Below are 26777 nucleotides of genomic sequence, written 5' to 3'. Positions count from 1 at the left end.
AGGCTGTGGAGCAGATCTGCACCACACATCCTGCAGTTTCTTGCCTCCAAGGGATCCAGGGCAGCAGCAGAAGCCCCTGCACTGGCAGGTCAGTGGACACAGCTTCAGGATTCATGACTGCCTCAAAACACAGGGTGAGGGGGGATCCTTTCCCCAGCATGAAGGGGATGCCGAAATGCCTCCCAACAGAGTCCCAACATACCAGCTGCTGGGAGGCAATTTAACCAAGGCTCCTGCATTTGCAGGTTACAAATTACATTCCAGCTAAATTGTCATATGCATTTTTCCAGTAATGCATGAAATCAATGAAAAATCACTAAGAGAAATGAATTGGCTCTGAGGCTATCACAGTACTCACCACACTTGCCACTTCCCTTTGCATGACAGGATCATTAAAGTTCTTACCAACTAGTTTATTTAAAATATTAATGAATAATGTACCCTTCCCATCTCTTATCGTTTTGTCCTTCACACTTTCTCCTCCTCTTTCTTAGGCTGCAATTCTGTTACTTTACGAACAGCTAATGGTCCAAATGGTAATGCTAACCATCTTCCTCTTCCATTCCCTGCAATGGGAGAGAAAGGTCCCACATAAGTCTCCACATCTCTGCTGTAATAAACTAGCCAGTTGCAACATCCCAAGAATAGACCAAAGACAGACTTGAAATCTTAAAAAAAAAAAAAAACAAAAAACAAAACCAAAACAAAAAAAAACCAAAACCCCAAACCAAACAAATCTGTAAATAACCTGGTGATACTCAAAGACTGTTACAATACTTAAATTCTGTCGCAGGGTGTGAATTTTGCATCAGTGCTGCAGTTACGCACAGAAAACAGTTAAGCTTAAAAGATGAGCAAATAGCACTGCAGCATGCTAACTTCACACAGCCACACTTATAAAGCTAGTTACACTTTACAGACTGTAAGAACAAGTTACCTCAAGCAGTTCACAAAATTTATCATTTTAGGCCACCAATTTACACAATGTATCCAAGATAAATTTACAGCCATTTTCAGTGTTTAGTTTTCATATATTGTTACATAATTGTTTGTGTGCTATGTATTGTAGTGGTAAGTATGTTGCACATCAGTTATTAAAAAATTATATACTGTTACTGGTAATTATTCAAATTTTACCTTCATAAATCTGAACAGTAGATAGTTTCTCTTTACAGAGCCTATACTTGTTATTTACAAAGGTCAGTTGGAATCCTGAAATGCTATTGTTTTCTCAGGGCCTAATGCTACCCTTCAAGCTGTATCCAACAAGTGATGATACCAAACCATCTCCCTCTCAGTGGGGAAAAAAAATATTTCACCAAGAGCACATTGATATAAATAAAGTTCATTTAATCACTCACTGAAGGCTTAACATACAGAAAACACTAAAATGCCAAACATTTTGTTAAAAGGATGGAATCATTACATGGAATGCTAATATACATCTTTCTCCCTTTGTAAATATAAATGTGCATAGATGTAGTGATCACTGGCTGAAAACGTAGTTCTTGACATTGCAATGAACACGCTTTAGTAAGGGCAGATCTTTGACATGGTAAGACAACTTATCTATGCTTTTGTAGCAAAACAAAAAATAACAAATATGAAAGAAACAAAGACAAGTATTTATCATCTGTTTTCTCTCAGATTATGTGATTTAATCTAGAAACCAGAGTGGACTCCAGATGCACTTTTAAACATGACACAGAGCCAGTTTACCAGTGCTAAAGCTCTAGAGGGGTGCACATGTAAGGAATTTGCCTCTTCAAAAGCATGGGCACAAGCACAAAGTCAGTCACTTGTTCCGAGTTGGTCACTCCCTACTCCCAGGAACTAGCTGAAAGCTTCTACGCTTAGACCCTGATTTTTTCTATTTATTTCTGAAGTTTTGTTCTTGACTGCAGGACCAATAGCTACAGTGCCAACAGTTATTCAGCATGTTTCCTTCATACCTCTCAGAAGATTTGTCCCCAGAGGAAACAAGTAGTTTCCTAATTGCTTTTTTTACAGCTTTCTCAGAGATGGAAAAGCTGCATGTTGCAGATCCACACTGCTCATTTAGCAGACTGAGGCAGAGAAATTATACTGGTGCAACAGATGTGGTAGAGAACCAGCTGCCATAATTCAAAATTAGTTCTCTAACTTGCTCACCCAATGCTGACAGGAAGCCATGTCTGGGGCAGAATCCTGTCACCACTTTGTACCAGCAAAACTTACAAAGATGAAGGGAAAAAAAATAAAAATCTCTATCTGTTCTGTTTACTGAGCTCCAGGACAGACAATCATTACTCACACTGCAACTTATGCAAAAATTACCCTGCTCTTTTCTAACTATTACTTTCACCAGAGTGCCAGAGCAGGCTCAGGATTAATAAGGATGATGTTCCCGGTCCATGTACAGAATAAATGGATGCAAGATAAAGATGCATAAAGCACATATCCAAACAAACAAACAAAAAAATTCCAATTCTCCCTTTTCACTGACCTTTTTTCATTGGTGCTTTGATTTGCATGATATTCTTCACTATGTAGCTCAGGGGTCCCACCAGGTAGCACCAAGAGAATGGCTTGCTGAGTACACAGGGACAGCTTTATGGGGGCTTCTGGTTTAACCATAATCCCAGTCATTATCAACACCACTTTTCCCACCTCCCACCCTGCAAAGCACCAATTCAGACCAACTAAACTGCAGCCAACTTCAAACATTCCTCCTTCTTCCCCGATTACTCTGCACGCTGGGAATGCTGGCAGTTCAGGGATCACAGAAAAACTGAAGCTGAAAGGAACCTCAGGAAATCTCTATTCTGACTTGTTGCACTGCTTGGCTGCCCTTGGGGTGCAAAAGCTTTTCCTTATATCCCATCCAAATCTCTCGTTTCAGATCATGCTCGTTGTCTGTGATCCTTCCATTATGAATCACCCTGAAGAACCTGGCTCCGTCTTGTTGAAAACCTCCCCATCTCTACTGGAAGGCTGCTATTAGGTTCCCCTGAAGATGCTTCACCTCCAAGCTGGTCAAGTGCAGCTCCCCCAGCCTCCCCTCACAGGCCAAGTACTACCACCCCTGGCAATCTTGGGGGACTCCACTGAACTCACCCCAGTTTACAGATGCCTTTCTTGTATTGGGGTCCCAAAAACTGGATGCAGTATCTAGATGTGGTCTAATGAGGGATGAGTCGAGGGCATAATCACTTCAGACTACTGGCTCTGATCCTGTCAGTAGAGCCTGGGATGCTGGTGCCCTTCCTTGCTGCCAGGGCACACTGCAGGCTCATGCCCTGCTCATTGAACAACAGGGCTGCACATCCTTTTCCAGAGAGCTGCATCCCAGGCAGCCAGGGCCCGGCCTGCTGTGCTGCAGCATTGTTTTCCTCCCCAAGCACAGGACTTTGCACTTGCCCTTGCTGAACTTCGTAACATTTCTGTCAGTGCATTCCTCCAGCCTGACCAAGTTCTCCTAAACGGCAGTCCTACAACATGCTTTAAGAAAATTCAGAGTAAAGACATCCACCAGCAATTTTGGCACAGATGCAGAGATTTCAGTACTGTGACCAAAACTGAACTGCCCTGCAGAGCTTCAGATGCAGAATCCCTTCAGTATTTCACAGCTTAAGAATGTGGTTTCCTTCGGCAGTCCACGTACAGTGCCACTGAAACCGGTCTCCAACCTAAACAATCTACCGGCTGAGGTCCATCATGTTCTCACATCTCTCTAGCTCATCCCTATATTGGCTTTACTTGGATGACATTTACTTTTGCCCCATTGTGTTTACTGTTCTCATCTCTTTGCTGAGTGTCATCACTGGTGATAATAAAAATGATAGAGGAAGAGCTGAAAGTCACTTTCTTCTTTGGCCTGTCCCCTGCTTTCTGAGACACAACTATTGGTCGTATTGGTTTGTCATTCCCTGTTGCCGGTGTCTCTTTCACGGTCCTCTGGAATTTCATCAGGCGAAAGCACAGGAGTTGCAAAAGGCATCGTCGAAACTGCAAGAGAGAATAAATAGAATGAAGTTAAAATTTCTTAAGTGTTCACTATCATGTACGATCCAGTGAAGACAGCAGTACAGTAAATGACCCAAAATAACAGATTTCTGCATATCTCAACCTTGTTCCAGGTTAGTTTCAGTGCTGCAACAAACATGGTGGCTTTTTAGTGGGGACTTTTTTCTCTACACCAAAGAGCTGAATAGGATCACCTAGCCAGTAGAGGTCACTGAAATGCAATTTAATATTTTGCCAGCAGCAAGATTTGCAGTCGACAATCTGCAAAGAACAAGAGGACTAGGCTCCAAAGTGTGCTATAGGTATTGTTCCTGTATTCAAAAATCACATTTGATCTAGCAGGGGAAGAATATTCTCAGGAACACTTCACAGGAGAATGCAGAGGGAAGGAACAAGGGGAGGAATGGGATACGGAGTGATATTTTCTTCTTTTTAAGTAACTCCGGGGTCTGGAATTTTAACAAAAGCATTGAATGTCACAGATGTAAAATGAAATCTCAATGGTTGGTAACACAGAACTAAAATATTCCCATTGAATATGGAAGGAACAGAAATCTATCAGCTAACTAGAAGCCACTTATGATACAGGAAGTCTGTTCTGCCTTGTGACTAAATAATGCAACGTATTCAGTGAAAGCTCACATCAGTATATAGAATGATAATTCCAGTAGTAGCACTATTTTAAATGCTCCAATTATGGTCTCCCCCTCACAAAGTAAAGCATTCAGGTATGGGGGTTAAAGGACACAGTCATTCAGTAGTTCCATGTATGCACACAGCTGAAGCTCAGATACGATCCTTTGGGGAAATTATCTGGTTTTACAAAAAAATAAGTGGGCAGCTTCCTCTTCTTTTAATAACCCACAACAAGTCATCCCTGGAATGTATGAAGAGGACTTAAAAACCAAAAAACCCCACAACAACAAACAGGGTCAGGGGGAAACAACCCACCTTTTCTCTGAAAAAGGAGTAGAACATATTTCTCAACAGCTTTCCATTTAGCTGTGTTAAGGATTATTCTGTATTATCCTGCCTGGCAGGATAATAAAACTTTGTTTTTCCAGCTATTATGCAAGAAGCTCTCTGGCATGCCAGTTTGGAACAAGGTTTTGTTATAGGAAATTAATCCTACTCTGACACAGGGGAGGCAATAGGTCCTGTTGGGAAGGGGACCTAGAAAGTTACAAGATGATAGCAAAAGATAGTCTGGTGCAAGAGAATGATCAGGCCTTCAAGATTTCAGAGAATGTGGTACCTCTGAGTAGTACGGAAGTGAGAAATCACAAGCATGTTAGAACAGGACAGACAGAGGAAGGATTTTATAGAAGAACTGGATTTAGGACTCCTTCTGACAGCAAAATAACCTAGACGATATGCAAAAATATTATCATTTTTGTTTTAATCTGGAATTAGAGGCGAGTGAGAAATACTTCACAATGCATCTCCAATAAGCATGTTCAGCTGATTTGTTCTTATCCCGGCTGTGACTTTACTGGCATTGTACCTGGTACCAGTTTGATTTGCTTCTGGGTTTCAGAACCTACAAAGTCTTTTTTGGATAAGCTACTCTGCCTGACATCTAGGTACAGTCAGCGCCACTGTATTAAAAACACAAACAAACAAAAACATTCCGTTGAAAAATATTCTTTTTGAACATGATTGTTGTTAGCTCCCCATATCCAGGCCAGCTCTGGTATCATGCAGCTGTGTAACCTTGGACCAGCCTGCTGTGAAATGAGCTGTGAGGGAAGACCTGCAAGATACCACGTTGGAGCCTCCTGTCTTCCTTCAGGAACAGCATTTAACTTCACCCTTGCCCTTGGTCCTGACCTGAGCTGCACTGCCTGGCTGATTGGACCCGCTGACTTGTCTGCCTTGTCCCTACAGACTGCTGGCTGGCCGGGGCTGCTGCATGGCAATTGCAAACCAGTGTAGGAAATCACAGAAAATTCCATCTCTATAATGAGCTAAAAGGTAATGAAAACCCAGGGAAATCCTTCTGGCAATCATTCATGGTTTTTTTTTTTTTTTACTCTGTCGAGTGATTCTATTGAACTCCAGATATCTTTAACTGTACACAATCTTGGTTTCAGAAGTTTACAATATGCATGTTACACTTCCAGCTAGCGTTCTGGGTTATAGTGAAGCTATTTTAATGTCTAAATAAATTCACCACACTGCTTAACTGCATTCAGTGGTTATCTTCACAGTACTGATGATTTACAGAAAAAATGTATAGTTTTCCAGTTTCCATGTATTTGACATGCCACTGATAACTCCAAATACTTCCATTCTCTCTCCGCTCTGTAAAGCGCTGAAATGAGCTAGTTACCACCATTAAATCAGCAGACTACTTTTCGCAATGAAGATTACAAAAGCAGACAAAAATAAAAGCTTGTTTCACATAGATAAGTATGTCTTCTTAACAGTATATAATTTGTCTCCAAAGAACATTTCACTGTCATCCACATGAGATTCTGGCTTTGAATACAATGAAGCTCTGAGAAATGTTACCGGTCTAATGTTTGAAATACTATGCTGAGTTGTTCAATCCTTGTGTTGCCATAACAGAAGAGTCAGAGGCAAGTTTTTTCTTCCTAAAATACAGACATCAGATATTCTGAATTTTCTCTGATGGAGTTCTGTTGTGGTAAGGGAGTGATTCCAGGGAGGCTTTCTAGTTGTAATCCATTTCATGGATAAACTGTCAAAAGCAGACACTTAAGTTTTGACACTCCTTCCCCTCCCTTTCATGTGAGTGCTCATGTGTAAATTCAGACATTTAAAAATCCAATTTTTGATAAGGTAGCACTTTAAGCACCATCAGGGATTTTAATTCTACTAGATCTTTACCATTTATCCTAGCTGTTCAAATTTAAAAAAAAAAAAAAAAAAAAAAAATCTAAGCTTTACAGATTAAAGTAAATCAGATCTAAACTCCACAACTGTGGAATTGGCTACTAATTATTCAAGTAAGAAAATCTGTAATTTACCTACCTTTCTACTCATGAAGATATAGATGACTGGATTATAAGCAGTGCTTGACTTGGCAAAGAAAGATGGGATGATAGCTACAGTTGGAGTTACAAGATTGCTATAGCCATATGTTACCAGGAGGGAGACCACTGCATAGGGCATCCAACAAATAAGAAATGTGGAGATCATCAAGAAACACATTTTAGCCACCTTCTTTTCATATTTTAGAAGTTTGATCACTTGCACAGTCTGGAAATCTTCCACGCAGCGAAGCTATAAAAGAAAAAGATAAAATGTAAAGTAAAATAGCTCTGTATTTTACTTGAAACTGAATAGTTCTACGTTTATTTATAAACAACTAATTCACCAATTTAGTTTTAGGCACAGACATTATACACCTTATCTTGTGATCCACAATTCTGGAAGTTTACACCATGCTTCCCAGACTTTTATTGCGTATATTAAGTGTAAAAACATAACCTGAGGAAAAATAGAATAGGAAATCTACTGGAAAGCAACAAATCCAGTGATAGAACAAAACATGTTGCGCTTATAATTTTTGAAAACTAACTTGCCCTCATCCACTGGCATAAGCAAGTTCAGACAAAGGACCACTAAATGTAAACTGACTAGTTAAACAATCCTGTAGATTTGTGTCTTCAGCAATCTTTAGAGAGAAGAAAATTTCATAAAAAGATTTCTCTGTACTGCTCTGCCACTTAGTTTATTACCCTAAAATTATGAAATCTCTATTTAAAGCAGAATACTAGGCAGCAGGTTCCCAGTGCTATCTAAGTGAGTCATAAAATGAGATAAAGTTGTGACATGTACATGAGCATTCTCCATAACAGTTATCAGTTGTGCCAATACTGTTGGCCACAAATTTGAATGGGTCCAGACTAATTACCCACAAAATATGAAACATTAACACTTCCTGACACTAAAGATCTGGACTGAATTATAATGGGTTGCCTTAACATGGAAAACTGTTTTAAGAGGGCTTAATCTCCACTTGGAGGAAGAGTTTTACAGGGTTATCATCTCAAGAGTGGCAAGGAGGAGAGAGAGCTCTTTAATCAGGAAAGCTGCAGAGTTCTCTTTTTTTCCCCTTTTTCACAGGAGGATCTTATGTGGATTAGGGAACATGAGCAGTTCCCTAACCTGCCTCCCAGTAAAACTATACAACAAATAGACCTTAGTAGCTCTAGGTTGGTTCTCCTCCAACCCTACATCCTTTCTAGTGGTGCCTGACATGGATGAACATTAAACATTCAAAAGTTTGAATAGGAAGTAAGAGTGTAAATTTAGGCTCTGATCCAAGTTTAATATACAGCAGCAACATTATTCACTGAAAATATTACACTGAGAGAAGTCTTACCTGAACTTACTTACCATTCTTACTGCATATAGAATATGGCCATAGCAATAGGCCATGATCCCAACAGGTGCTACTAGACAGCCAAGGAAAAAAAGGAGCACAAAGGAGGTATCATTGGGGTCTTTTGACTTCCAGTCCACTGAGCAACCTAATCCATGAATTTCCAGTGTGTATCTGTTCCAGCCCAAAAGAGGTGCTCCAGTCCAGGCTAATGAGTATAGCCAGATGTACGTGATAGCCCGCCAAGACCAAGAGAAGTCAATCACTTTTGCATGGACTACTCGAATGTAGCGCTCATAGGCAAGAACAGTGAGAGTCATAATTGAAACAATTCCTGTAAGAAAAATAAAGAAAATCAGTTAAATAATTTCACAAACATTGTGAATTGGACTGAAGTGCTCTTGATAAATGTTTCCTTTGCTAGCAGGTTAACTCAAAATTAGCTAGCTCATATTATGAATCTACCACCAATAAGCTTTTTGTGTGACAACTCATTACTCACTAACTTAAACAGTATCACTAACTTCAGAACTACTCAGAGTATGGTGCTGGCATGTGACCCATGATGTACAATGGCCAAGTAGGACAAGAAAAAAAGAGACCGAGCTAATACTTCTTCCTAAATGTTACTTCATGAAGAGATCATGCTCCAACTTGGAGCATGGGGGTTTTTTTCAGGCAATTTTTGTGGGGTTTTTTTGTTGTTGTTGGGTTGGTTAGGGGTTTAGGGGGGGTGGTTTGTGTAGTTTTTTGTTGTTGTTATTTGGGTTTGTTTTTTTTTTTTAAGCTGCCATATAAAAATGAGATAATCGGCAATAACAAAGTCTGTTAGAAACCTAGGAAATCCAAAGTTGAGACTGAAGTCAAAGAAAGCCTTCAACAACTGAAAGCATATATATGCACCTTTAGCGTGAGCAAAATGACTAGGAAAATTCCAGCTTAGTTCAAGATTTCCTGGAAGTCTTTGCATTCCAAAGAACAACCAGGAAAACAAAGCGTTACATTGCTGAAGGAAAAGACACTGGGTTGTTTTGAGTGTCCTTTCCTATCTTGCTGCTATCATAAAAATATCACAGTCTTTGTTTCAATTATTTGTGCACTCTCTTCCTTTTCTGTCCACCTCAACCCCACTACACACTTATTATCGTGTTATGACAGAAATCACAAATTATTTTCAGTTCTCAGCATTACCCTATACAGACACTTTTATAATTTAATGAAGTCAAGGCAATTCTGTCTTGATTAGGATATAAGGATTTCTGTTTCAATGGTCTGTGAAATTTGATGATCAAAAACCAAATTGCCCATCAGGCACGCTTCAGTCTCCTGAAATCTGTTACGATTCAGTCATCAAGCTCATATACACAACCTCTTAAGCAACAAAAGGGTGTATTTCACAGCACTCTGTGGTTATACAAATATGTGTCTAAATTTGTGTACATTTTATGTAATGTGAAGCACGAGTATTTTGTCATGCATACACACAGCATTTCATTTTTTCAAGTATGTTCATATCTGTCATAACATGCATTTATATAGTTGTGTAGAGGTTAAACACATAGATTTCACTGCCAAAGAGAGAAAAAACATTATATCCAACAGAAACCTTCAAAGGATATCACAGATATCTGATCTCACTTTGAGAAAAGGATAAGCATTTAAGGAAGACAAATTAACAATAGCACACTCAAGCACCAGCAACATGGATTTTAGGAAGGCAACTAAGAATAACAAAATCTAGAGGAACACATAGCCTCTGTGTCAAGGCATTCAACAGCAAAACCAGCATATTATTAACTGACTACCTCACAGTAGGATGCTTTAAGATCTTTAAGAAAGTTACTTTATCCTACAAGTATTAGAGGATCCCTTTTTACAGGTGATGAGTTTAGAAAGCTTTCTTGATCAACAAGAAGGATTTCCCACTCTAAAGGAAAATGTGCCACATTCTTGTCATGGCTTTCTTCAAAATGAAACAATGAATTTTTTTAAAATTGTTTTTAGTATGTACATTTTTTGCCAGCATTATCTTTAAACCTTCATCACAAAGAGTAGATATTGCTGGGCATGCAGAAGGCAAGGCATAGTGCTTTCACAGTTAGTTTTACATAGATTTGTGGGTTTTTTTTCTTGTATAAGTCATTGCTATAGGATTTCTTTCCATGGCTTGAAAGAGAAATTGGACTAGCAAACATGGACTAGGGGGTTTCCAAAAGACTTAAGGTTTGATTGGTTGGTTGGTTGGTTTTTTTTTTGGTTTGGTTTTTTTTTTTCTTCCAAATGAAGTTAATAGCAAGTCCTTCATGCCCTTTTTCGGGACCTAACGTGCTGAGAATACATTGAACAATGTGGACTAAGCAAGACCTTAGCAGGAATTAGAAAATAATTACAGAATTATACAGGTACTATTCTACACTTACACTAGCTCAGGTAAATGCTTTATACAATCAAATGCAGTCTACTTCCTGAACAGAAGGTAAGGCAAGAAGTTCACCTCCCATTTCTCTGTGCCCAAAGATTAGGAATTACAAAATTTTACCTGATGGTTATTAAGATCATCAGACATGCTTATGGAAGAAAATTCACTTCACTCAACTGTAGGCTCAGTTTGCTTACATAGTGCACTGAGGCTTTGCAATCAGTGGAGAGAAAGAACAGCTCTTCAGGGTGGCGAGTCAGAATTCCTAAGTTAACCTCCTGCTCTTTACAGCCTTCCTTCTCCCTACAATGGTATTCAATGGCTAATGTCCCTGTGCACTCTTAATATTTCCCTATCAATTTTTATATTGAGTACTGAATTCTGGCCATGACAAAGTAATCAAAAGCACATATGCTTGGTTGAAAGTACAGGTGTTCAGAAGCAATAATTTACTGAGTCCTTGACATTCTCATGGAAGTCACTGGAAGCTCAATATCTCTAAAAATTGGTACTTACACATAGATCTTTGAACGGTTTTAGATCAAGCCCCCTTCAGTCTGAAACCAGTGCTCTTTAAAGGGATACTTGAGTTTTCTACCTGAACCTTAAAAGGGACCTTGACCTTGGTTAGCCCATTGGGCAGTATGTACTGAAATGCAAATCCCTGTTCTCTTGGTATTCAAGAAGTGTCTGGTAGCATGCAGGCATAAGGCAAGAAATGCAGGTCACAGCATATTACAGTAAATTCCTCTTTGACGCAGGATCTCTACTGTAACAAGGTCAGAGCTGTAAGAGTAGAGGTTGAAGTAGTTAACCATAAAAATAGAAACTGGAAACAAAATGCCTTTGCAGGATAAGACAAAATATAAGAAATTTTGTCCAAAAAAAAGCCTCTTATGTGCTGTGAAGCAATGGCTGCCTGTTTATTTGTGGTAGATAACATGCAGAAATACCTGTAAGAACAGGAATATCAAGATCTGTCCTAAGGAGATGAGTTTTAAAATGTGTATTAGAAAGATGAAGTCCATAACTAGGGGAAAAAAACCCGCATTAATTCTGGTAGAGGGTGCTGTAGATAATGCTGTTTAAGAATCACTTTGGTTTTGTCATTTTTGTTACTTCTACAGTGGGCTACATGACAGAGGAATTCATAAGAAAACAAAATTTCAGTGTGTTCAATGGGTAGAAGCTATCTTGAGAGTGTGCATCACACCTAAACAAACATGTTTTTAAATGGGCAGATAAGTACCTTTTAACTCTCAGGTGAGGGATTACCAATAAACTACTTTTACTGAATGAGTGGAATTGAACTACAGGCAGCATTTCTCAGTATTCAGACATTGCTGAGTGGAACAGAAATAGCCAGAGGAACAACTTCCGAGTAGCATCATCAGCATTTCAGAAACTATTTAGTGTCACAGGAATCTCTAAGATTGCACTGCTTTTTTTGCCCTCCCCTCCTTTAACGTTACAAAAAAAGTATGAAAAAAAGGTGTATGAAATACTACTATACTCCCACAGAATGCAAATAACTTTGTTAAAGTTGCAAATTTGATTGTCCATCTTTTTAATATAGAAATTCTATAAAGTAACTCTCATGACTTAAGTTAAACGCCCATTACTCCATAAGAATCTAGTAGTCGGTCTTTTTTAGAACTGTTTCCATACACTTGACATTAATCCCAGGCCTTGGGAACAAAAATCCAGGTTGATGCACACACAGACCCACTGTCTGTGAAGGAAGAGGTGGTATGCAAACTATTACAAGAGCTTGACCCCTATGAATCAATATGCTCTAACGTTATCCACCCAAGGGTGTTACGAGAAGTGGCTGACATCGTTGCAAGGCCACTCTCTATAACCGTTGAGGAGTTGTGGAGATTGGGGGATGTCTCAGAAGACTGGAAGAAGGCTAATGTCACCCCCATCTACAAGAAGGACTTAAAGGAGGATCCAGGAAATTATAGGCCCATCAGTCTTACTTCAGTCCCTGAGAAGGTCGTGGAATGAATCCTCCTGGGGGCTATTGCAAGTCAAATGAAGCACATAATTGGGAAAAGGCAGCACGGATGCACCAAGGGCAAATTGTGCCTGACAACCCTGATTGCCTTCTACAACAAAGTAACCTGCTCGGTTGATGTGGGGCGAGCAGTGGACATTGTCTACCTGGATTTCTCCCACGGCTTTTGATATGGTTTCCCACAGCCTCCTCCTTGAGAAACTAATGCTTTACAGTCTAGACAAGTGGTCTGTGTGGTGGGTGGGGAACTGGCTGACAGGCCACACCCAGAGGGTGGTGGTGGTAAATGGCTCCTTTTCAAACTGGCAACCTGTCACAAGTGGGGTCCTCCAGGGATTGATAGTGGGCCCAACACTGTTTAATATCTTCTTAAGTGATCTGGATGATGGGACCAAGTGTACCCTGATGAAGTTTGCCAATGATACCAAACCGAGTGGGGAAGTGGACACTTCAGAAAGGAGAGCTGTCCTGCAGGAAGATCTGGATGGACTGGAAGAGTGGGCTAACAAGAACCTTATGAAGTTCAACAAGGACAAGTGTAAGGTCTTACACCTGGGAAAACATAATCCAGGAGTGCAGCACAGGCTGGGATCTACCCAGCTGGGGAGCAGCTCTGTGGAAAAGGACCTGGGGGTCCTGGTGGACAAGTTCAATATGAGTGAACAGTGTGCTGCTGTGGCAAAGAAAGCCAAGAGGATGCTGGGTTGCATCAATAAGGGCATCACCAGCAGAGATAAAGAAGTCATTATCCCACTCTACTCAGCTCTTGTCAGGCCACACCTGGAATACTGTGTTCAGTTTTGGTCCCTGCTATGCAAAAAAAAAGATGTGGACAGGCTGGAGAGGGTTCAGAGAAGGGCCACAAAGATGATCAAAGGACTGGGAAGCCTGGCATATGAGGAAAGGCTGAGAGAACTGGGTTTGTTCAGCCTTGAGAAAAGAAGGCTTAGGGAAGACCATATCACCACATTCCAGTATTTAAAGGGTGGCTACAAAGAAGATGTAGACTCCCTTTTTACAAGGGGTCACACGGAAAAGACAAGGGGTAATGGGTACAAGTTACTCCTGGGGAGATTCTAATTGGACACAAGCGGAGAGATTTTCACAATGAGAACAATCAGCCATTGGAATAATCTCGCCAGGGAAGTGGTGGATTCCCCAACATTGGACACTTAAGATTCAGCTGGACAGGGTGCTGGGCCATCTTGTCTAGACTGTGGTTTTGCCAAGAAAGGTTGGACCAGATGATCCCTGAGGTCCCTTCCAATCTGGTATTCTATGATTCTATGAATATCTTTATTAGTATACTGTATGATCTGATGCCTTTTTTCAAAACGAAATAAAGCTTGCAAAAATCTGTACAAGATAAAACTTATCTTGATTTTACCGTATAAAGTCTGTGCAATTTGAAGGTTAAGCCTGTGATTTCAAGGTTTCAAACGTTATTACCACAAGTTGTTTAAGACCTCAAAATACAAGCAGCTGCACAACTCTCAGTTATACTACAAACTGGGGAGCTCTTGCTTTTGATAGAAATAATGACTGTAATTCTTGGCAACATTTTTCCAGCTTGTAAAAGTTTCAACTATTTCTTTTTATATTTTAGAGTTAGGTATAAAAAAATTCTCAACTGGCAGAATCTTCAAAACTGTCAAAATTACTTAGGAGTTTATGTTCCACTAAACGTCAGTGGAACCCAAGGTCCAGTTTTGCACTGGGGGGTGGTGGAGGTCCTTGTTTTTTAATAGGACTTCAGTACAGGCAAGGGCAAGACTAGAATAGAAAACAATTTTAATTTCCCCCACCCCCATTATGCATCTTTTCCATTCTGCATCAATATGCAACCAAAGCACATTTGATACTTCTAACAAAAACTTTGAGAAAGAAGCAGCACAGATCAGCTTGTGTAACTAGAATAGCCTCATGGATACACCGTTAAAGTATGAACTGACTTTCATATCTGCGAGCGATCTGCAGCAATGACTGGAAACCTTATATGTTATTTGAGTCTCCCAACTATTGGGAATTTCAGCTGTTCTGTGCGCACACTTTGTGGCAACAAATTCCATTACGAAGCTGCAAAGCCATAAAAGCAGAAAATCCCCAAGGGTCTCGTACAACTCTAAGTAGCGAGAGCTGGAATATGCCTGCCACCTCCACAGATAATGATATGAACTAGTAACACTCACAGTAGCAAAAATCTTGAAAAAGTCTGTTCAAACTCAACATGCCACAGTTAGTGTGTAACATGCATTTTGACAGTCTGCAGGGTTTTTTTCCGTATGCTAATAGCACTGTCAAGTTCCAAGCAGGTTTCTACACAAGACAAAAAAAAAAAAAAATTAATGAGTTATTTATATCTTATTTGGGTAGTTACCTGTACCTCTGCTGCATTGATACCAAGGATAAAAAATTTATTCTCAAATGAAGAAATTATAATTAACTGAGAAGTGCAGAAGGGAGAATTTATACATTTTGGTAGGTGAAATTAATTCAATTACAGGTTAGCTCCGATGTCAAGGGGTGGTTTCAAGCAGCATTTGTGACTTATTGAACATCCTAGAGAGTACTGCTAGAATTTTACAGCTCTTTGTTATGATTAACAAATGGAAGAGTTCCATTTCCTTTTGAGATTATTTTAAGTTAGTTGCTTTTTTCTCCATGGTAATGTAGGATTCTGTTAAATCTGCTCTATTAACCTATTAATGCCAAGAACAAGATAGCCAACAAATATGACATATAAAGACGCAGCTACAGAATAATTGTTCAACCTACATATAAAGTCATAGCTTTCATGAAGTAAACCAGAGCTTTTCACAAGACCTATCTAGATGCACAGTTCAAAGGGTTCAGTAAGAAGTCATTCATTTTGAAGTCACTCACAAATGGATTTAAGTGCTCATTTCTTAAAGGGCCTGCTTCTAATAAATTCCTGCCTGAGCAGACTTATTTGCAGAGGTCTAGAAGTCAAATCTTTAATCAGACTTTCCATCTTTAAAGAAAATAGTTTCTGAATCAGTAACTATCAAATAAGCTTGCAATGTACATGCTTATCAGTTTGCCCTTGAAGCTAAAGCTGTTATATCAAAATAATTTCCATAAAAGCTAATCCTCTAGATTGATGTGTTTTGTTCTGCAAGATAACTAGCAGAAGTGTAAAAGTGGTTTCAGATACACAGTTAAAGCTTGAAACAAATAGATGAAAATTCACCTTTGTATCATAGCTGCATTAGATATAGCGCATATTTGCTTGTTGCCCAGATTTTTCCCAGCAAATGTCAATGAAGCTATAGAGAAGGCCGAGTGAAGTTCATTATGGTCCACTGCAAAGAGTTCACGAATGAATCCTGGAGTCTTCAAGCAAAAGCCATATTAAACATTAATGGAGCCTCTGTACATAAGGCCTCCATTATTCACTTTGAATTTTAACCCAAAGCTTTCAGAATTATTTCATTCTAAAGAGCTCCCTTTTCTACACTAGGCTCCACTTCAATATCTTTCAATCATCTTTCCACTGTTAGTGATTTCTTTTTTTAAAACATTGTTTCATCATAAAGTTTATCTTGTCACTCTTGTCATGAACAGGTCACTCTTTATGGCCAGCTCACAGTTCTGTATCTTTGCCCAATATTAACACTAAATGCTTATGTCAGGAAGGATGGAGGTAATGGTTAGATAATCACAATTAAGGGGCTTAAATGCAGGATTGTGTACAAAGCAATACAAAAGCACTGGTCATTTGTGGTTTGGCTAAACCTGTTAAATCATCTCAATAAGACATACATCTGAAATATAATGCATGTGGTGGATCTGATGGGATATCTATGCTGGGCATTAAAGATTCTCTCCTTTTTCTGTGGTCATTAAGCCTTCTTGGCACAACCTATATTTAAAAACAATTAGGGGTAACATACAACTGTAGCCACCTTGATTTTCAAACACTATGCAAGCCTCCATAAAGACCATAATTTAGTTTGGATGATATTCATATTTAAATTAGAGGAAAAAGTGGTCTTACTTGCTATACCCTTCTTTTGTCTAGTCACTGAACTTCTAGGCAAATTTGAGCAGTAGCAGTATGGTATTAATTTATCTACTTTCAGTCATAGTTGCATATTCAGATCAAAAACTACAAAGAAACTTGAAAGTTTGGTTCTACTGTAAAAAATAATAAATTCCCAATGCTGACCCGAGTTAGCTAATTCAGGTTAAAACAGAAGTAAAAACATTTTAATTTGCATTAGCAATCGGAATTCCACACTGTAGATAAGTGTTGAAAACAACTTACTAACAAGAATGAAAAATATAACCTTCCTGTTACAAATTTCATGAAGAAAAGTACAGATTTATTCCCCCCCAGTATGGCTTAATTCTTAACATTGATTTCTTCACGTTGACTGTAGCTGTGATGTTGAGCTTCAAAACAATCCCAGAACTTGAACACTAAAGAACAGGTGTAAGTGTTCTCTAACTACTCATATGCTAAATAAAGCACAGAGGCTGGTAAGCATGCACCTGGCAACACTGTGGTAACTATCCCTGGTATTTCATGCTGTGAAATTAAGTAAGTTATGAGACTCCATATCCTGTGAGGTTAAGGCTCTCTGAGGCAGGGGAGGAGGGGGAAGGTGGTGGTTGTGTGTTGTCCTCAATGTTATCTCATAACAAATAGTTGCATGCGTCTGGTATTTAGCTTTATGCTGGCTAAGTCAGCAGACTTCAGGGTCTCTTTCATATGTGACACTCTAGTATGAATCATCTCTTTGCAAGGCTAGGTCCTGGATATTTCACATAAGCTGATGGAATATCCTTCAGGTATATAACATGTCTGGCCTGATGCCACAATTCCCCCACAGTGCTGAGCTGGCACTTTCTGAGTGGAGCCATACCCTTGTGGAGCAGTAGAAGCCAACTCCCAAAATTTGTAGCTGATATGGCAGGAATAAGAAAAAGGAACCCTATACACAGTGTTACCTAGAGCAGACACACACACACAAAAAAAAAATCTCATATAAGTAGAATATTTGTCACTCTCTCAAAGATTCTCTTAAGTCTGTTTTCAGAGCCATTCCTGTCAATCTCTTCACTTGCACACATAAGCCTGTCTCGTCCTCTATATTCCTCCATCTTCGGTATCTCTTTTTAAATCCCGCTGCCTATAAACACATTATTTCGTATCACACATTTTGGTGGGAAAGGATGGGAATACATGGCAGTAGCAAGTACAACTACTGGGTTTCTTCTTTGCATGCTCAGAAATCAAATTGAAAGGCAAATCTATGACCATAAAGAATCTCAAGTCACAACTACCATTAAAGAAGTGAGAATACAGTCCATTCATCCACAGATAACAAAACCTGAAGCATCTAATACATATGCTGATTAAGATATCCATCACTGCTCCTACATGCCACTTTCTGGTGCCAGTCCTTTCGATAAATTGGCCTATTAGCACCCCTGTGAAGCAACCATGAATCTTTTGTTTCAAGCTACTATAAATGGAAGATGGAGTTCTCTTTAATTTACTCTCTCCCCTCCTCCCTGTTCCCCTGCAGTACATTGATTTTGGGTCAGTTTTGGTTGGCTGGTAAATGGCAGGTAACAATGCCCATTCTAACTACAGAATGTACAGCGTTACTTAAGTCAAATCTTGGCAGAGACTTGCCAAGAGCACACAAATGCAAGGCTTCTTGTGCTGTCCCCACAGAAATGCAGTGCTTTGCGTAATGCCATACACTTTGGTGGCAGTTCTCACCAGGAAGAACCTTGCCTTTTTTAGCTCACTACATACATACATCATGCATGTTCTTGTGCTGCTTCCAGCTACCTCGTATGATTTATGCATGTGGACGGCTCCATTTTCCATGTACGATTCAGTTTTTGTGGCCTAGAGCAGAGTAAAGCACTGGATTTTACACACCACACCACCCCCACCCCCCCAAGCAGCTTTTCTGGAAATTATTTAGATTTCATTCCAAGCAAGTTGCATATTTTAATATGATTAAATATGTGCTGATTAAAAAAAAAAAAAAAAACACTCTGTTACAGAAAGCCATTATGGTTATTGTTTGGATATTAGCCCCTGAAACAAGAACCTGTACTTTTCTTCAAGCAAGGGAGAGGCAAATATGGGAATTCATTATTTTACTAAGAGTCAAAAATATGCATTTCAGAACAATTTTTAGTTTTTACCTGAAACAAATTTTGTTATGCTTAAAGCTTCTTGAGATACTCAAGATCTATATATTTTGATTCAAGACTAAGGCCCAAGATTCTGAGGGGTGATTTACTCTACTAGCAAATCAGTCTTCCTAACTCTTTCTGAAAGACTTGACTGCTCAGTGTTTACTGATAATCCTTGTTTGATCTACAGATTTTCATCTCAGAGGATACTCCTGTCTGTAACTACTGATTATAAACATAAACACTCTTTGTGTTTAGGAACTACAGATGTTAGTTTGAACTCGATTTAAGCCTGGGCAATTACCCTAGCATGAATGACATCATTCCTATTTAAGCTGCCTAGGTCAGATGTAGCAAAAGAAAAGCGTCTTCTTGTTTAAGCCATTAGTGTGCAATTTCTACGTTGCAACTCTTCCTCCAGTAGCCAGCCATTCAGAGTGAGGGAGGAATGATAAACTATTTCTTGTTGTTTGAGTTTTTTGAAAGAAAATTCTCAGTTTTGCTATTTTTTGTTTTCCTACTGAAATACTGCATTTGGTGTAGATTTGATTATGTCTAATATGTGATAATTATTTCTTCTGTACTCTGGGTTTTCCAGGAGTCATATTAGTCTGGATACATCATTAAATACTTCAAGCTACACAGTGTAGGTCATCAAGGAGAAGAGGGTGAAACACATCTGAGCAGCAGTGCATTGTCCCATTAGATGTGTGTATTCTGACTTTATAATCCTTAATTAGAACAAAAACACTGCAACAGCTTAAGAACAGAAGTGTTAGTTTCAACTAGTTCTAACAACCACAATTGCTTCTGCCCTCTCCATGCAATATACAACTTATTTGCATGGTTCACCATACTGCTTCCCCCAAAACATGGCTTGTAATTTGGACAGAGGGGGGGTATCAGGTATGTATGTATTCCCAAAGTGTGAGCATCTCTACAGAGCAACTACAGCATAATGTAGCAAATGAGATTCAACCTTGAGACAGACCACAACTTCTGTCAAAGGACATATTTTCTATATCAATTAATCTTTGACCTACATCCAAGTGCTGACTTACTATTTTGCATACCTAATCAGAGGGGAAAGCCACTCTTCTGCAATCCCTCCTCACCCCCTTCATGTTTGAAAAACTAGACAGCAGCAATTTAGTAGAAGCAACTTCTTGTCCATGGCAAGACAAGGTACTATTGCACTCTGTAGTTTTGTATTGCAAAATACATAAGCAGTCTATTTGAATTCAGCAATTAAGTGTTACAATACGTTTTAGGCAACAGCTATGTATCACTTCTAATTTTTCAACAAATTTTAGCATCCACAGTCAAATCTAAGTAGATGAAAATCACTTCTCCTAAACACAATAGACTTCAAGTATATTTTATATACACCTCTCCTATAAAACTACAGTGGAATTAATCACCTCTTCCACATTCAATCCTGCAAGTGATTAATTCACTTCAGAAAAACCTGCTAAAGCTGAAAGCATGCTGATTGAGTCTCCAGCTGTCTATAACCCAAGATCCTAAAACTGCCTGCTGAGTAACCACAGAAAATGCTTTTAGTGAGATTAAATCAGCACATATAACATACATTGGTAATGCAAGAGGGTGGCACAGAGCATCATTCTTTCAATGTGCAGAGAAGAGCCTTAGATGAAGTAGCTAACAATTATATACAGATAAATGTTTTTGCTTTGTTTTAAAATAGGCTGTAACCAAAGCCAGGTTCACAGGACAGTCTCTGGCAATTAATCCTTACTTTCAGTATCATGTGTGTGTGAGAAGGGGGAGGGGGGGAAATCAGCTTGCCTTAAAATAAATAAATAAAATAAACTTAGCTCTACACTGCAGCATTTCACAGAAAAGTACAGTCTGTAAAACCACTTACAAATCTTCCCATCCTCCAGTTCACGTTACTGAAAGAGAGTATACACCTGGATCTCAACATTTACTTGGTAGCTCATCAAGATCTAGCTGCTGTATACCAATGGTGACTTGTCCAGAAGGGTCATAATACTTTCAATTAATTTGAAATTACAGGCTGCCAGTGTTTATTTACCCTTATGAGAACAACTTACAGTTAGGAAAGACAGAGGTCTCTAATCACACTTCAGTAACACTAGCCTTTCAATCACAAACAATTAAGCTTTAATAATATAAAGCCTACCCAGAGCACACCTTTACTATGCAATCTTCTGTCAAGAGACTGCCTCAGATACATGATTTTGGTTCCTGTTCCTCAAGACCATTCATCAACCAGCTTTTCCACTCCTTTCTTCCCTTGCTCAACTAAACACATAGAAAGCATTAGAAGAACACTACTCGCAGATGGTTTAGTTCCCATTTCTTGTAGCTGAAGTGATTTATGCTTGAGGTACCTATGTATGTTCCACATGATCAGACTAGCTTACTTCTGAACTCTCAGGGCCTATTGCTATGTACAGAAGGCATTAAAGCAGACATCTGCTGCCCGTAGATGGGCAGGATACAAACTTCTCTTGTGCACATCAAGTTCTGCAACCGTCACTGTCATTTTAAAAAAATCTTGTCTGTCTGTTTGTAAATAGCCCTGAGCCTGTATTCCACAATTAAACAAATTCTTGCTTCAGGTAAGAGGGTATCCATGTCTGTCAACAAAGACATTTGGGTATGTTTAGCTGCCAGGTGTCTTCTTTAGCAATTACACCCCAAAACCTATGCTTTCAGTGATAGACAGCAAACCTCCCACATATGAGTTGTATTACTTGATCAGATAAAGAGATTACACAGATCTCTACTACTTGCAGCTTGGTTGACTACAAACAGGGAAAGTGTTACAACCTTTTACATAAAGAGAGGGTGGCAGACTCAGCGAGACCAGGACAGAGTTGACTGCACACCTCCATGGAAAGGTGACCCTCACAGTTTAAAAACATCACTTAATTGAAGTAGCTACCATATTCCATCAGGATACATCACCTGTTAAAACATAAATACTAGAACTGAATATAACTAAATTACATAGGGATTACTGTCTAAGTCAGACAACCATGTCATCAAAGCTTAGACTAAGACTTGTCAGTTAGTCATCTGATCTATGTAATTTTCACCACACTAGTATATGGAGTGCTAAGAATGGCTTTGTAACAGCAAAGAGAAGCTCTTTTCATGGCCTCTGTTGTGAGGACATATATACCTAAACTGTATCTTGACTTCAGAATCCAATGAATAAAAGAAAATGGGGATTGTTACTTGTGTGACAAGGACAGATCTTCAGTAGTCAAAATGACCAGTTCTGCACTACAGCAAGCAGATCTCTGCACATTCTAAAGGCTCAGTGAAAAGCTTTCAAGTCCCAGAAAAAACAGCCAGCAGTAGCATGAACAGCAAGTTCTGAGCTGTCAGAGCTGCAACAAAAGAAGCAGATATTACTACATGGACTTGCCCAACAATAAAGTTACAATAATGCAGAAGTAGACTATTGCAAGGAACACAAAAAATAGCCATTCATTCCTAGACAATCTGCAGTTCTGTCGCCACCTTCAACTAAAAAGTTTCAGAACATGAACAATTGCTTACAGTGTCAAAGTTCTGGATCTCACATGCCTCCAAACTGCTAGACTGGCTGATAAAATGAGAGGCACTTTTACCATGGAAATTTTCAGATTCTCCCATCCAAAATTTCTAGGAGAAGTGTAGAGAGGGCCCTCCTTCTTGTTGGGGGCAGGCGGGGCAGGGGAAGTTGTCATTACATAACAAAGATTTCAGAAAATGTAGATGCTACCAGTTTATTTTAAGCACACATTCCACCTATGTATTTAATCATATTGACAGTCTTAGGAGGAACACAGAAATACCTTGATCTTGGCTTTCAAAACAGTATCAGCAAAAACATTGTAACAACACATGTGACCATTTAAAATTAAGCTGCATGATCACAGTTTTCACAGCGAGTCCTGATTATTAACTACACTAATTGGAAAGAATCCGATTTTTAAAACTTGCTGAGAATTAACTCTGAATTTAAAGTGAATACCATATTTTTTTCAAAAAGCAGCTTTAATCATGTGTCCCAAACTTGTTTACTGTCAGGGGAACCTCTCATTTATAGGTCAACAGATGCAGAAGACAGCTTACACCAAGTATTGGGGCTTAGGGGCTGTTCTTCCAAGAAAAAGAGTTACATAAGGATTCTCTTCTTTGAACTTAAGATTGAACAGCCTTTGGACCTGAAGGGCTGGTACAAAAAGCTTACATAGCAATGTCCAAGTTCATACTCAAGAATGTAATTGCATAGCTGTAAATAAACAGGTTTTGGTCATCTAATGTAAAATGAGCTGGACTGGGTCCAATCCCAGCACATACCCACTGCAGTAAAGTAACCTCACAGTATTTGTTATTATTTAATAGACTCCATATCCATGGTATCAGAACTACCACCATTTTATTCTAGAATAGTCTTTATTAGGTCACTCTGGTTTACTGAGCAATTGAAAACTGCAAAGCTGAAACTACTCTGCTTAGTTAATGAGAACTTCACTTTTAAAAGCTGCCAATTTTGTATGTCTTCTGATCAATGCATGTACTTTTTATTCCCAAAAGTTCCTGGGGGGAGAGGGTGGGGGAGTATCACGCTTTAAGCAGCGCTTGTACGCATATTACCTAGCAGACTTCCATTACATTACCTTCCCCACCATCCCAAGATAATAGCTGACTTGGGCTTCTATATACAAGACAAGTGTATTTATAAATATACTATCTGGGTACTCTGAATGAAATCTTCAATCAGTATCTTCACCACCACCACCAGGAAAAAAAACAAAACCAAAACCCTTTCAAATTGCTGCTCTCTTCATAGACATATTACAAAATGAAAATAGAAGCTGTGGTGGCAATAGTCCAGATGGCAAACACAGTGTGATGCTACCTGCAGGGCATCATTTTTTTCCCCCTCCCCTCAGTATTGACATACCCCTGATACCATACTCAGTTAGGTGGGGAACCACTTATCTTCACAAACAGAAAAAAACCAATCTTTCTATTTCCAGCTAAGAATATGAAAACAATACAAAATATAAAAAAATGTACAAAAGGAAAGCTTAAGATTAGACATAACTTTATTAGGTTAGCATCAAATTATAATAGCCAAGTTAAATATCTTCTATGACTTTACATGGCAGCTGAACAAAGTAAATTCAGGCATCAGATATTCCTGAACATTAAGTTGTGCATTTACTCTCCACTTCCATATGACAAACTACATACAAACACACACTTTTCCAATACATCATAAAAAAATTCTTCGCACTGAAACACACTATGGAAGAGGAAAATAATGTGACCAAGCACAGGAAGATGTAATTTTACAAACCAGTGGTGCTAGCTTGACTACTCTGTAGATAAGGCCCATGAATTTGCCTACATTTCTTTGGGAACAAATTTATTTAATAAGGGATACAGGAAAGCATCACACTGAATAGGTTTATAGTGCCAAATTAATACTCCAAAATAAACAGAAATTAAAAAAATCACATGTGATCAAGCAATTTACTTACCAATTTGTACCTCATTGTTTCTACTTGTTCTATCTTTGGAAGATGTTAAGAGATTATTACAGTCTGTTTTTTAACATTACCCCTACTATGCATCTTGATTTTTGACCCTATGCCTCTCAAAAATAGTAAGTATAATATAAGGGATAAAGATAGGAACAGAACTATACTTCACTTCTCCTATGTAAGCTTAACGTTCAGTTGCCTGGCAGAATCTGGTTGGCAGATGCTGGAGTTTCTCAAGTATTTGAACTGGCTGTGTGATATAGACAGCCTTATGTTAGCTAGGTTCTCTAGCACTTTTTCTAATAACACTAACAAACAAATGTCCAACAGCTGTGCAGCACGGAAATCATCCAATACCAAACTTTGCACAAATGACTAACTACATCCTGCATCCACCACAGCTTCCAAGACATAAGATTTTTGCTGCACTATGCAGCAGCAGTCACATCAATCATGAGCAACCACGCACCTTCATCCCAGCAGCCCAGCAAAGGTGGACTACAGGGCCACGTGAAAGAAAGATTATGCAGGAAAGCTACAAAGCTTGCTAAAGACTTCAATTTGCCTTATTAGAGCCAATTTTCAGTGCATACACATTGCATGGGTGCACTGTGATCCACTCTAATTTATACACCTCTTCCAGAACAAAGGATCTGACAGAAGCTTTAGATTTGGTTATTGATCAGCCAAGCACTTACTTTCACTGTTAGAAACACAATCCTGTTCTTTTGCAGCATCCTTTATCAGTAAAGACAGAGTCATATTAACAGACTGCACACACATAGCTAGACCGCAACCTATTCTTCTGCAGGCTTCTGTAAAGAGTACGTATGAATGTCAGGAGAGAAAACGGTAAAGAGCTTACAGTTTTTGAAAATGGAAGTAGCGGAAGTACTCCTCCTGCAGTGCTAAAAATCCCATTTCATGGGAATGGGTGGTTTCCCAAAAACCAACTGTAACACTGTTATGACTGAAAGATAGTACTTGAATTTCAGATACGGATAAAGAAATTCAAGGCATTGCCACACACTGGGCAGCTTTATAGACAGACGCGTCCGGACACCGGGGCGGCTGCACCCCTCGGGGGCAGGGGAGCACTGCCACAGGACACGGCCAGGTTCCCACCGGTGCCACCGCGGCGGGACACCGCCGACCCTACAGAGGCGTACGTGCTCCTTATCCACAGATCGCAGCGCTTCCTCATGTAAAACACAATCTTTTACGCCCACGAAGTCTGCGCAACGCTCGGTCGACTCCGAGACCCCTTTCCACAACGCTGCCGTCTTTTCCCCTGTTTCCCGCCACACCGGCAAGGGCGGGAGGCCGAGAAACCGATTCCCGACGAATTTACTGTTTGCTCCGGACCATTCTCCTCAGCGCTGCCGACTTTCTTACCAAAACTCTGCCGTGCGGCGCCGCCGGGAGGGGGACCCCCAACCCCGGCCCCCCGCGAGCCCCCACAGCGGCGGCTCCTCACCCGCCGCCCGCCGGGCCCCGGCCCCCGGCAGGGAGAACACCTCCTCCCGCCCCGCGCCCCGCCAGGGAGGAAGGGCGGGCGGGCGGCGCCAACTGAAGCGGGACGAAGGGCTGATCAGGGGAAGAAACTCCTGGGACCAAGCTGTGAGGGGCGCGGCGGTGGCTTGAGGGAGGCAGGGAGGGGACGGTTGAGGCGGGGGTACGTGACGGCGGGGGACAGGTGCGGAGGGGGGACGTGACGCGGGGCCCCCGGGGAGAGCAGGCAAGGGGAGCGAGGGCAGCCCACAGGAGGGACCCGGCGGGACAGGGAGGGACGGGAGGCGACGGTGGCCCCGTCACCCACCGAAGAGGCTGTTGCTGAAGCCATCCCAGACGCAGCCGGCGGCGTCCCACACCCAGCGGCTCCTCAGGCAGGACATGAAGGTAAGGCTCACGCCGAAGACGGACACCAGCAGGTCGCTGAGGCTGATGTTGACGAGGAAGAGGTTGGTAGGCGTGCGGAGCCGCTTGAACTTGTAGTAGAGCACCAGCACCAGCAAGTTGTTGCACAAGCCCAGCATGCCGATCGTGGCGACGAGAAGCGCCAGCAGCTCGTAGGTGCCGGCGCTGAAGAGGGGCCGCTCGCCCGGCGCCTCCTGCTCCGCCGCCGCGGGCTCCGGGCGGCTCGTCACGCCCGTGCTGTTCCCGGAGTGCATGGCTCACGGCTCAGCGCCGCTCATAGCCCAGCCGGAGCGGGACTAACCCTCCGTCCGCTCCTAGCCCCATCGCAGACCGCTAATGAGG

At 40.4% G+C, this 26777-nt stretch overlaps 1 protein-coding gene across 1 annotated transcript; it reads right to left on the bottom strand.

The window, feature by feature from the left end:
• Positions 1 to 1333: 1333 nt before the first annotated feature.
• OPN3 (opsin 3) lies at positions 1334 to 26777 on the bottom strand. The gene is made up of 4 exons (XM_030035875.2): positions 26338 to 26777; positions 8374 to 8693; positions 7003 to 7254; positions 1334 to 3987 (listed from the first exon to the last, which is right to left on the bottom strand). The coding sequence occupies exons 1-4, from the start codon at positions 26687 to 26689 to the stop codon at positions 3724 to 3726; spliced, it is 1188 nt and encodes a 395-aa protein (XP_029891735.1). The 5' UTR covers positions 26690 to 26777; the 3' UTR covers positions 1334 to 3723.

The sequence above is a fragment of the Aquila chrysaetos genome, chromosome 13, assembly GCF_900496995.4.
Source record: "Aquila chrysaetos chrysaetos chromosome 13, bAquChr1.4, whole genome shotgun sequence".
Lineage (NCBI taxonomy): Eukaryota > Metazoa > Chordata > Aves > Accipitriformes > Accipitridae > Aquila > Aquila chrysaetos.
This window is presented reverse-complemented; position numbering and strand designations above follow the sequence as displayed.

What these genes read in the sequence shown, in the direction of transcription:
- OPN3 (XM_030035875.2), bottom strand. Translation starts at nt 26,689, where the DNA reads ATGCACTCCGGGAACAGCACGGGCGTGACGAGCCGCCCGGAGCCCGCG. An exon ending in TTCTATATGCAGTAAGAATG is followed by an intron (nt 7,255 to 8,373) that starts GTAAGTAAGTTC and finishes TTTCTTTTATAG; the next exon opens with CTTCGCTGCGTGGAAGATTT. An exon ending in ATATCTTCATGAGTAGAAAG is followed by an intron (nt 3,988 to 7,002) that starts GTAGGTAAATTA and finishes TCTCTCTTGCAG; the next exon opens with TTTCGACGATGCCTTTTGCA.